At 39.3% G+C, this 13,170-nt stretch overlaps 1 protein-coding gene across 1 annotated transcript in view; it reads right to left on the bottom strand.

Moving 5' to 3' along the window:
* PRKCH (protein kinase C eta) overlaps window positions 1-13,170 on the bottom strand; it is a 476,631-nt gene that overhangs the window by 238,992 nt on the left and 224,469 nt on the right. The window contains exons 4-5 of the mRNA XM_053697294.1: window positions 11,784-11,818; window positions 2,518-2,603 (exon numbers count right to left, since the gene is read on the bottom strand). Of these exons, the coding sequence (XP_053553269.1) occupies window positions 2,518-2,603; window positions 11,784-11,818 (121 nt within the window). The remainder of the gene's footprint in view (window positions 1-2,517; window positions 2,604-11,783; window positions 11,819-13,170) is intronic.

The following is a 13,170-nucleotide window of genomic DNA, read 5'->3' on the forward strand; positions in this document are numbered from 1 at the left end:
AATATAAATCTTTATAACAGTTATAATAAAATCTCTTTATTCAGGTTTCCTGCACCTCGCCACAGCTCTGCTGTGGCGCCTACCTGCCCCCGGAATACACTGCTGCTGTTTGAGAAGCTCTTAGAGCCCTGCAATAGGCAAAACAAGTTAGGCCCCACCGGAGCCCAGGACTTTGCTTCTATGCGATCCGGATATCACTGCGCGTCTGAGCGTGCAAAAATAGGCCCCGCCCCCTGTGGGCGTAACACTAGCCGTAACAGAGACCTGCATGGGTTAGAAAAAACCAAACATGTCGACTTTAATAAAAAATAAGCCATGTGCCCCTTACACAAAATGTCGCACCAATATCAAGCCCAATTGCAAGACGAAAAACTGTACTCCTTTAGGTCAGATATATGTATGACAATGACCGTTCAGCACCGCATCTCCCAGCGTTTTTAGCCCATACAAAGTAATTCACATAAGCATAAATTACAGATTTGGCAGTCAATACAAAAGGGAATTCCAGGTACACCATTATCATATATGTAGTGTATACTGCTTACCCCTTCCCAGATAGGGAATAATGTCAGCCTGTTCTGATGCATCAAGTCTCCCCAGAACCAAATGACTGAACATACCTCAATGCTGCTTGTAGCATGACACTGTTCTCCACACTGAAGATGTTTCTCTATACTACCTTCAACTGCTCTGTGGAAACCAGCATGGATCTTAGATAATATTTGCTAAGATCATCAACATGAGGGTAGAAAATAGGATGTCTCCACTCTTCTTGGGAAGGTATAGACTGACGATTTCTCCCTGAGGAAAATAGTACTCACTGGCACCATTTTAAAATAAAAAACTTCTTGATTGAAGAATCTAAAACTAACACCTCACTTTACCTCTTCCTATCACTAACACAGGCAAAGAGAATGACTGGAGGTGGGAGGGAAGGGAGGAGCTATATATACAGCTCTGCTGTGGTGCTCTTTGCCACTTCCTGCTAAACAGGAGGCGTAATCCCATAAGTAAGGATGAAATTTGTGGACTCGTCGTATCTTGTAAAAGAAAAGTAAATTGGAAACATTCTTTAAAATTGTTTGCCCTCTCTGAATCATGAAAGAAAAAACATGGTGGTAGTATAAGCAAAGCACAAACAATATATAATAATCAGAAAAATACAATAATATGTGAATTTATGTATGTGTTGTGTGTGTGTAAATATGTATGTATGTATGTGTGTATTTATGTATGTGTCTATATATGTATGAATGTATGTATGTATGTGTTGTAAATATATGTATGTGGCTGTTAATATTTATGTATGTGTGTGTGTGTATGCATGGTATGTGTGTGTATGTATGTGCTTCCCTACCTTCTTCTCCACCTCTTAGGTGGAGAATTTCAATCCCCCCGGTCTTGTCCGAATGGGGAGATTGACAGCTCCTGCCCGCGCGTGATTGTGCCCAGACAGGGGGCAGGATTGCATGCGAGCACAAAACAGCGCACGTGTGCAATGTTAAATTGCAGCAGTGGATTGCTGCCGCCAGAGGAATATGTACGCCCCTGTCCGCCCTTGATTGATAAATCGAGCCCTATGTGTCCTGCTCAGGAGCTTTGAAGGGACATGAAAGGGATCAGAGAGAACAGCTATTATAAGAGACTTCTGTTATTAAATTTACCAGCTGTTGATTGGTGATAACACACATATTCCATTTGTCATTGGCTCACAAAAATGTGTTCAGCTAGTTAACAGTAGTCCACTTCTGCTGTGGAGCTGACTTTAACTATGAGTTTAAATCATTGCAATAGTCAAAGGACAGTTAGTTAGTTACAAGCAATAGTGCAATAATAAAATGCTGTAATACAATTGTATAAATGACTTATTGATTTGCCAGCCTTGCTACAGCGTTATTCCTGTTGGCCTTGCGGTCAGGCGATAGTCTAAGTATGTAAATATGCACATGGTATGAAAGCGCAAACATCTAATTATTATGGAACTTGTGGTCTACAGAACAAAGTTACATTTATTCTGTGTTCTCTTTGTTTTTATGTTTGTAGCCTTTAAAATATGGATCCAACCAAATTTACTAAAATGTAATCGCATTATTGCTCGGTTTTCACCTGCGTTATCTTCTGGTGTAACTTGTTTTTTTAGCTCTTACAAAGTTGGATGAAAAAAATAAATAAAAATGCACTTTTATGTCTCTTTATCCCCATTTCAAGGGTTAATAAACACATAATAACGCTTGAGTCACTAATGCAAGAATCACATGCTTTAAAGAAATAGGAGTAAAAGGGACCAATATCCCTTTAAAAAATAAGTTTATAGCATTTACCGTTTAGCACTAATAATACTGCATGTATTTTACAAAAACAATTTTTAACAAATGAAAGCTCAGCAGAACAAAGCAATATTCAGTTATTGGGGTAAGAAATGTTAGTTTTTAGAACTGCAGGATGTGGGTTAGGAGAGGACTAATGTGTGTGAGATAGAGGAGCAGACAAGCCGAGTGTTAAATCGCTATACGTCACCTGTTTCTCCACCTTGGCATTGTTCATGCAAGTGCAGGCCGTTACGATCAGCTGGTGGCAGCGCTTATGCACCACGCACGTGCACACTAAGGGGGAGAAGAAAATACAGGAGTCTGCACACGTCACATGCAACAGTAACTGTATACAGACATCATTTTACTGTATTAATGAGACAGGCACCATAAACAGTAATGAACAGTTAGTGAGAATTGTATTTTTGATTTAGTAAGTTAACACTGCCTACCACTGGGTACTAAACCAGCAGAGAGCACTGGAAAAAACATTTCTGCAAACAAACAAAGCACTTTCCTGATGAATCCCCAAATGGCCCACACCAACATAAAGGAACACAGCACAGACTTGACCTATGAGCTTAACCCATCTATGGCCTAAGTCAGTGATATCCTAACAAATGGGGGCTGCGCACGTCTTGAGGCACATATTCAGGTAAGGTTGCAGGATACACTCTGCGGTTTTCCTCTCCAAAACCGCAGCTACCTTGTTTGACTCTTTTCCATAAATCACGAAACCACACATTTTAGTTCCACTTTTCCCCAGGTGCCCCAAAAAACAAATGCAAAGGGCCACAAGTTGGCCATCCTGGTCTAATGATGGTGTTCTAAGCACCTAAATTTATTTTAAAAGGGACAGAGAAGACAAAATTAAAGGAGATAGCAAAGCCAAAATTTAAGTTTCATGATCCAGATAGATTTTGCAATTTTAAACAACTTTCCAATTTACTTATACTATCTAATTTGCATTGTTCTCTTTGTATCCTTTGTTGAAAAGCATACATAGGTAGGTTCGGTAGCAGCAATGTTCTGCTGAGAGATAGCTGCACATATATACCTTTTGACAATGGCTCCCCCAATGTACTCAATAACACCAAGTAGTGCATTGCCGTTCTTTTAGAAAAGGATACCAAGAGAATGAAGCAAATTTGATGCTAGAAGAAAATTGAAAAGTTCTTTAAGATTGTATGTTCTATCTCAGTCATGAATGAAAAATATAGAGTCTATCTATCTATCTATCTATCTATGTACCTCTTTTACTTGGTATCTTGTATTGAAACTTGTTACGGTATCCTCAGGAAAGTGCACATATCTGGAACATTATATATCTGTAGTCTTTGTAACAATAATAATAATACACATGCATGCTTCTAAGCCTACCTCAGTATGCTCTCATAGAAAGAAGCTAAGTTGAGGAGAGAAATAGGTAAATTTGATAACAAAAGTAAATTGGAAACTTTTTTTTTTTCTCAATTGCATGCTCTGAATCAATACATTTTAATGCTGAGTTCTGTGCTCCATTAAAAAAAGTTGAATGAGTGGACAGGCTGATCTGTACCCAAAAAAACAGAATTTATGCTTACCTGATACATTACTTTCTCTTGCGGTGTATCCAGTCCACGGATTCATCCTTACTTGTGGGATATTCTCATTCCCTACAGGAAGTGGCAAAGAGAACACACAGCAGAGCTGTCCATATAGCTCCCCCTCTGGCTCCACCCCCTAGTCATTCGACCGACGGTTAGGAGAAAAAGGAGAAACCATAGGGTGCAGTGGTGACTGTAGTTTAAACAATAATTTTTAACCTGACTTAATTGCCAGGGCGGGCCGTGGACTGGATACACCGCAAGAGAAAAAAATTTATCAGGTAAGCATAAATTCTGTTTTCTCTTGCAAGGTGTATCCAGTCCACGGATTCCTCCTTACTTGTGGGATACAAATACCAAAGCTTTAGGACACGGATGAAGGGAGGGAACAAGACAGGTAACCTAAACGGAAGGCACCACTGCTTGCAAAACCTTTCCCCCAAAAATAGCCTCCGAAGAAGCAAAAGTATTGAATTTGTAAAATTTGGCAAAAGTATGCAGTGAAGACCAAGTCGCTGCCTTACAAATCTGTTCAACAGAAGCCTCATTCTTGAAGGCCAGCTCTGGTGGAATGAGCTGTAATTCGTTCAGGAGGCTGCTGCCCAGCAGTCTCATAAGCCAATCGGATGATGCTTTTCAACCAGAAGGAAAGAGAGGTAGCAGTCGTTTTCTGACCTTTCCTCTTACCAGAATAAACAACAAACAAAGATGATGTTTGCCTGAAATCCTTAGTTGCTTGTAAATAGAATTTCAAAGCACGAACCACATCAAGATTGTGTAAAAGCCGTTCCTTCTTAGAAGCTGGATTAGGACACAGAGAAGGAACAATGATTTCCTGGTTAATGTTCTTATTAGAAACAACTTTAGGAAGAAAACCAGGTTTGGTACGCAAAACTACCTTATCTGCATGGAACACCAGATAGGGTGAATTACACTGCAAAGCAGACAATTCTGAAACTCTTCGAGCAGAAGATATAGCTACCAAAAACAAAACTTTCCAAGATAATAACTTAATATCTATGGAATGTAAAGGTTCAAACGGAACCCATGGAAAAACACTTTATGTAATAAAAAATACAATTTGCAATAAATGGTACTGTGCCTTTAAGATAATAAAAGCGCACACAATTTTACAAAACGGTGAAAAATGAACCAAATCTCTTGAAATTTTTACAGTATGTGCCTAATGCTTCGATATGATTGCACAGCAAGTTTCAGCCTGATTAACCCTTTAATGCCCAAACCGGAGCCGCCTAAAGCAAACAACCGGTTAATAAACTACAGCACCTTGCCACAGCAGCCTGCTGTGGCCCTACCTTCCCTTAAGGATTGAATTTGAGAAAATCAAGCCTCTTGAAGTCCTCAAGCAGTCTCTGGACCCATGTGAAGCAGCATGCAGGGAAATCTTGTCAGAATAAACTGTGCAACTGAGGCGCAAAATTAGGCCCCTCCCACTCCACTCCGGAGCTGTGGGGCCTTTAAAACCCAATTTAGGTGACTAAAAATAATGCCATGTGGAATAAAACCCAAATAAACACATCAAAAGTGCTTAAAAGTGTCAATAAAGAGTATTTTTCTAAACAAAATAATCGATTGCCCTGTTAAAGTGATAACCAGTCTATTGAGCCCACTTAAATAAGCCTCTAGTTCTATACTAAGTTTCAGAACATGGCTTACCCTTCCCACATGGGGAATCTTGTCAGTCTTCTAGCATTATCGTGTCTTGTCTAGAAAAAAGATGACTGAAACATACCTCAAAGCAGTTAAGCCTGCAAACTGTTCCCCCCAACTGAAGTTTTCTGGTACTCCTCAGTCCTGTGTGGGAACAGCAATGGATTTTAGTTACAACATGCTAAAATCATTTTCCTCTCAGCAGAATTCTTCATCATATTTCTGCCAGAGAGTAAATAGCACAAACCGGTACTATTTAAAAATAACAAACTTTTGATTGAAGATATAAAAAAAAACTACAAATCTAACACCACATTCACTTTACCCTCCCGTGGAGATGCTACTTGTTAGAGCGGCAAAGAGAATGACTGGGGGGCGGAGCCAGAGGGGGAGCTTTATGGACAGCTTTGCTGTGTGCTCTCTTTGCCACTTCCTGTAGGGAATGAGAATATCCCACAAGTAAGGATGAATCCGTGGACTGGATACACCTTGCAAGAGAAATAGCTAGAAGCCCTAGAATTACCCTTAGACTTCTTACCCGAGGGAGAAAGGCTACTTTGCCCAGTCACAGTAGAAATAATGACATCTAGACAAGGCCCAAATAGCACTTCCCTTTAAAAGTAAGAGACAGAATTCTAGATTTCGAAATCATGTCAGCAGACCATGATTTTAACCTCAAGTCCCTACTAGTAAAAACTGCTGGTGCCATATTCTTAGCATTGATCTTAATAAAATCAACAACAGCATCACAAATGAAAGCATTAGCTGTCTTTAAGAGTTTTAATTGATTATAAAACTTTTCACCAGCAGACTCAGAGAGCTTCTGAAATAAACTTTCACACCAAAGGGTAGAGGCCACAGCAACGCAAGCAATACTAATTGGTGGCCTAAAAAGAAAACCTGCTTGATGAAAAAGCCTTTATATGAAAAGACTACAATTTTCTATTCATAGGGACTATAAAAGAGGTGCAATCCTCAAGTATGGTTACCAAAGTAGAAATAGCCCCATCCACTTTAGGAATAGATTCCCAAAGCTCTAAAATAGAAGCAGGCAAAGGAAACATCATTTTAAATCTTTCAGCAGGATTACAAAGGATACCAGCCTTAGACCATTCATAGAAATGATCTCACTGATATTATCAGGAACTGGAAATACTTTAGGAGACTTAACAGAAGGCTTAAAAATTAAATCCAGCAGTTTAACAGACTTATTCACAGGGACGTAGAATCCTTAGCTCCTAAAGAACATAACACTTCTCTTAAAAAAGAATGAAGGTGTTCAAGCTTAATTTACTTATTCGAAGCCGACTCTATAGTATAGCGTACAAAATCTTTAAATCCTGGTGCAATATCTGAAGAACTCCCTTGAGTAGAACAAAGGGAGGACATATACCCTTAGAAGCAATAGCAGCATTAGACTGATCTGTACATGGTTTTCAAACCTGAGCGGGGGGGGGGGGGGGTGTTATCAAACAGCTTGCAAAAAAATTAATTTGATATTAGTAGTAAAGTGTTCAAAGGATCAGTCTTCTGAGATACTAGAATAAACAGAAAAGGGGACAGGATCCTTATGGTCCATAATAAAAGAAAGATTAACCAGCAGGAAACGAGTAAATCAAAATACAGACAATGATTCAACCATAACAATAAGAATAAATAAAGATACCTTACATCCAAATAAAGCAGCTCTTGCAAGCAATGAAATCTTACTCCACTTACCAGAGGCTAAAGCATGTAGCATCAGATGAGCGCTAATCCAACAACAGGCCAAACAAACAGACGTGTGCAACGAAAAAACGAAGCGTTTGAAAAACCCAACACGTAAAACGACATTGACGTGCGAAAAAGGCGACTCATGAAAAAAACTAAACACACCATCAAGTTTTTTTGGACTTGACTGTCCGTTTAAGGACGTTTGAAGAAATCCCACAAGCAGCAGAAATGTTGCCGATTGACTATTTGTTTTTGTTCCTGCCCAATGCAGATGGCAGTAGCTCACATAGCACTTACTCTGATGAGCTGACAAAACTTTGAGGCAAAATGTTTTTTCATGTGATATTTTATAGTCAATTATGCTGCATCACTGATTTAGCATTTGGGTAAAACAACCCTTTAAAGAAAAAATACACAATAAATAGGATTTTACAGCAATGTGTTTGAAACTGATCTTAAAATGTTTAAAGTTTCCGCAAAAGGAAAACTGTATACACACAACCTTTGCTTAGCGTAAGATAGCTAGTGGTGATCAATCCTTATTTTAAGAACCTCACTACATTGTATTAAAGGAACAATCTAATCCCAAAATTTTTTTCATGATTCAGATAGGGCATGTAATTTTAAACAACTTTCCAATTTACTTTTAGCACCAATCTTGCTTTGTTCTCTTGGTATTCTTAGTTGAAAGCTAAACTTAGGAGGTTCACATGCTAACGTCTTGGACCTTGAAGGCCGCTTCTTATCTGAATTCATGATGACAGTTTTTCACCACTAGAGGGTGTTAGTTCATGTGTGGCATATAGATAACACTGTGCTCACGCACGTGGAGTTACCTAGGAGTCAGTACTGATTGGCTAAAGCTAAAAACTTAGCTAAGGGAGCAGTCTGCAGAAGCTTAGATACAAGGTAATCACAGAGGTAAAAACAGAATTTATGTTTACCTGATAAATTTCTTTCTCCTACGGTGTATCCGGTCCACGGCTTCATCCTTACTTGTGGGATATTCTCATTCCCTACAGGAAGTGCAAAGAGAGCACACAGCAGAGCTGTCCATATAGCTCCCCTCAGGCTCCGCCCCCCCAGTCATTCGACCGACGGTTAGGAGAAAAAGGAGAACCATAGGGTGCAGTGGTGACTGTAGTTTACAAAAAAATAAATTTAAACCTGACCAAAATGCCAGGGCGGGCCGTGGATCGGATACACCGTAGGAGAAAGAAATTTATCAGGTAAACATAAATTCTGTTTTCTCCTACATTGGTGTATCCGGTCCACGGCTTCATCCTTACTTGTGGGAACCAATACCAAAGCTTTAGGACACGGATGAAGGAAAGGAACAAGTCATGTAACCTAAACGGAAGGCACCACTGCTTGCAAAACCTTTCTCCCAAAAATATCCTCCGAAGAAGCAAAAGTATCGAATTTGTAAAATTTGGCAAACGTATGCAGTGAAGACCAAGTCGCTGCCTTACAAATCTGTTCAACAGAAGCCTCATTCTTGAAAGCCCATGTGGAAGCCACAGCTCTAGTAGAGTGAGCTGTAATTCGTTCAGGAGGCTGCCTTCCAGCAGTCTCATAAGCCAACCGGATGATGCTTTTCAGCCACATCAAGATTGTGTAACAGACGTTCCTTGTTAGAAACTGGATTAGGACACAGAGAAGGAACAACTATTTCCTGGTTGATATTCTTATTGGAAACCACTTTTGAAAGAAAACCAGGTTTGGTACGTAAAACCACCTTATCTGTATGAAACACCAGATAGGGTGAATTACACTGCAAAGCAGACAATTCAGAAACTCTTCTAGCAGAAGAAATAGCTACTAAAAACAAAACTTTCCAAGATAGTAACTTAATATCTATGGAATGTAGAGGTTCAAACGGAACCCCTTGAAGAACTGAAAGAACTAAATTTAGACTTCATGGAGGACCCACAGGTCTGTAGACAGGCTTGATTCTGACTAAAGCCTGTACAAACGTCTGAATATCTGGCATGGCAGCCAGACGTTTGTGTAACAAAACAGACAGAGCAGATATCTGTCCCTTTAAAGAACTAGCTGACAGACCTTTCTCCAATCCTTCTTGGAGAAAAGATAGTATCCTTGGAATCCTAATCTTACTCCATGAGTAACCCTTGGATTCGCACCAGCAAAGATATTTCCGCCATATCTTATGGTAAATTTTCCTGGTGACAGGCTTTCTAGCCTGGATCAGAGTATCTATAACTGATTCCGAAAACCCACGCTTAGCTAGAATCAAGCGTTCAATCTCCAAGCAGTCAGTTGCAGAGAAACTAGGTTTGGATGTTCGAATGGACCTTGAATTAGAAGGTCCTGCCTCAAAGGCAGCTTCCATGGTGGAACCGATGACATATTCACCAGGTCTGCATACCAAGTCCTGCGTGGCCACGCAGGAGCTATCAGAATTACCGAAGCCTTCTCCTGTTTGATCCTGGCTACTAGCCGGGGGAGAAGGGGAAACGGTGGAAAGACATAAGCTAGATTGAACGACCAAGGCGCTACTAAGGCATCTACCAATGTCGCCTTGGGATCCCTGGACCTTGGCCCGTAACGTGTAACTTTGGAGTTCTGACGTGACGCCATCAGATCCAGATCTGGAATGCCCCATAGCTGGGTCAGCTGAGCAATAACCTCCGGGTGGAGTTCCCACTCCCCCGGATGGAAAGTCTGACGACTCAGATAATCCGCTTCCCAGTTGTCCACTCCTGGGATGTGAATTGCTGATAGATGGCAGGAGTGATCCTCTGCCCATCTGATGATCTTGGATACCTCCCTCATCGCCAGGGAACTCTTTGTCCCCCCCCCTGATGATTGATGTACGCTACAGTCGTCATGTTGTCCGACTGAAATCTGATGAATCTGATAGAAGAATAAAAAACTACAACTAAACACCACATACTCTTTACCACCCCCGTGGAGATGCTACTAGTTAGAGCGGCAAAGAGAATGACTGGGGGGCGGAGCCTGAGGGGAGCTATATGGACAGCTCTGCTGTGTGCTCTCTTTGCCACTTCCTGTAGGGATTGAGAATATCCCACAAGTAAGGATGAAGCCGTGGACCGGATACACCAATGTAGGAGAAAAGTATATTAATATAACAGTGCTAATTATGCAAAATTGGGAAATGGGTAATAAAGGGATTATCTATCTTTTAAAACAATAAAAATTATGGTGTAGACTGTCCCTTTAAAACACACTGTAGTCTATTGCAATAACTCTTCTTTTAACCCCTTGGTTGTCAGAAACAAGCTCCACCCATTACAATACAATATAGCTCCTTCCAGACAGCAGGACATTTAATTAGAAATGAGATGGTGCAATTTTATATATCATGAGTAATAAACAATATTTTACATAGATATATGTTAAAAGGCTTTAACAATTACTTTTCCTATACACCTGCATAGGGGCACATTCAATAGGTTCCTATTCAGTCTATTTTTCAGCAGGAACAGAGGCAGAACTTTTTGTTTATTTTCTGTGATTAGATTTTTTTATTGTGAACATTAGTTTTGCAGGTCATTTTGAAATTAAATTACATTTTAAACTAGGCAGTTATATTAAAGCGCCAGTTCAATAGCAATGTGTTAATTAATTGGAGAAAAGATTGTATAATATATTGCAGCAGATAAGGGATATGAAACCCACTTTTTATTTATTTTACGATTCAGAGAGAACATGTCATTTTAAACATTTTTCCAATTATCAATTGGAATCATTATCAAATTTGTTTCGCTCAATTGGTATGCTTTGTTGAAAAGGATACCTAGGTAGGCTCAGGAACTGCTAATTGGTGACTGCACATATATGTCTCATGTCATTGGCTCACCCATGTGCACTGTTGTTGCCTTGACAAAGGACACCAAGAAAATAAAGCAAATTAGATGACAGAAGTAATTTGGAAAGTATTTATAAAACTGTATTGCACTCTATCTGAATCTTGAAAAAAAATGTGGTGTTTCATGTCCCTTTAATTATAAGGTCAAAAATGTAGTAACAAAAAGGAGCTTTGGTCACAAGAATGTCTTACATTCAGGAGTGACAGCTTTGCAGACTGGGAAAGGCTAGGGGGCACTGCTCCATCTTGGACCGTTCTCTACAAACAGAGCTTTGCTCTGGCTGCACTGGGTTAAGGAAAACTTCTAGTGCAGTCACAACACAGCTTTGTTTGAAGAGAACAGTCCGATTATGGAGAAGTGCTGCGAAGCAAAAGCGCTAACAGTTCCTGCACGTGTTCTGTTCTTTCTGCAGATATGCTGCATTTTCTGCAATGACATCTTAGATCACAGCATGTTTTGCCTTGGGCCAACACAGCAAACACTGACTTTTTATCAGCATATGCTGGGGCACTCACAACATTTTTGGGTCTTTAAAAACATTTGGAAGTGGCAGTTTTACCATAAACATCAAATATGGCTTATTGTAAAAATAAAAACATACACAAAAAGCAATTGCTAGCGCTACTACATCTGTATATATTAATTACCTTGACACTGGTATCCTTGTTTCCCAAAGACGCCCCTGTATAAAAAAAAAGAGAAATGAATATTTATTTGCTTTAACTGCTCTACAGGGAAGTTCACATTGAACTGACATGAAACACAATTTTTCTCTTTCATGATTCAGGTAGAGTGTGTGATTTTAAACAACTGTCTAACTTCTATTATCTAATTTGCTTTGCACTCTAGGTATCCTTTATTCAAAAGCATACCTAGGTAGTCTCAGGAGCTGGGAGCTAGCTGTTGATTAGTGGTTGCACATATATGTCTCCTGTCATTGGCTCATCAGATGTGCTCAGCTAGCTCCCAGTAGTGCATTGCTGCTCCTTCAATAAATGATTGCAAGAGAATAAAGTACAATTGATAATAGAAGTAAATTGGAAATGTGTTTAAAATGTTATGCTCCATCTGAATCATGAAAAAAAAATTGGGTTTCGGTAAATGACAAAATAAAATAAAAATTAACTTTTTGTAAAGAGTCCAATGTAAAACGGATCATTGGGAACAAATTTAAAGGAACAGTAAATGCAGTAGATTTTCACAAACTAACAAATGCATAATAAAAAGACAATGCAATAGCACTTAGTCTGAACTTCAAATGAGCAGTAGATTTTATTCTGACAAATTTCAAAGTTATGTCTATTTCCACTCCCCCTGTATCATGTGACAGCCATCAGCCAATCACAAATGCATACACGTACCATGTGACAGCCATCAGCCAATCACAAATGCATATAGTATATTCTGTGTATTCTTGCACATGCTCAGTAGAGCTGGTGACTCAAAATTGTAAATATAAAAAGACTGTGCACATTTTGTTAATGGAAGTAAATAGGAAAGTTGTTTAAAATTGCTGCTTTTTACAGTGCACTTTCCCTTTAAGAAGGATTTTCATGGACTGAAAGAGATGAAATTCATTAGCTCTGCCGGTGAGTAGGACGTGTATCACATGCATAAAAACAAAAATTAAAAAATACCTTTCAAACTTGTATGCAACAAAGGATTCTATTGTCCAGCTAAAGGTACATTAAACTCCCTATAAATCTTTAATTGTGCATAGTAAAAAAAACATAATACACTTTCAATATCTGTGTTGACCAGTTTTCCTGTAATTTACATGTGGAGGTTACAGTGTGTCCCTCCCCCCAGGAGCAGCTGGGGACATTCTGTGGAATGCAAAAGCCTGACCCTCATGCTGCACAGTGATTGTTCTGTGTGTGCAAGAGCTCATTTATATCTGTCCTTTATTAGTCACAGCAAAGGAGATAAACATACTCCAGTAGCATTTTAAAACAATGAAAGTGTTGCTTAAAAAATAATTTCTCATAGAGATCTTGTACAAGACAGTGATTCATGTATGATACATATATAAGA

The sequence above is a fragment of the Bombina bombina genome, chromosome 1 (assembly GCF_027579735.1).
Source record: "Bombina bombina isolate aBomBom1 chromosome 1, aBomBom1.pri, whole genome shotgun sequence".
NCBI lineage: Eukaryota > Metazoa > Chordata > Amphibia > Anura > Bombinatoridae > Bombina > Bombina bombina.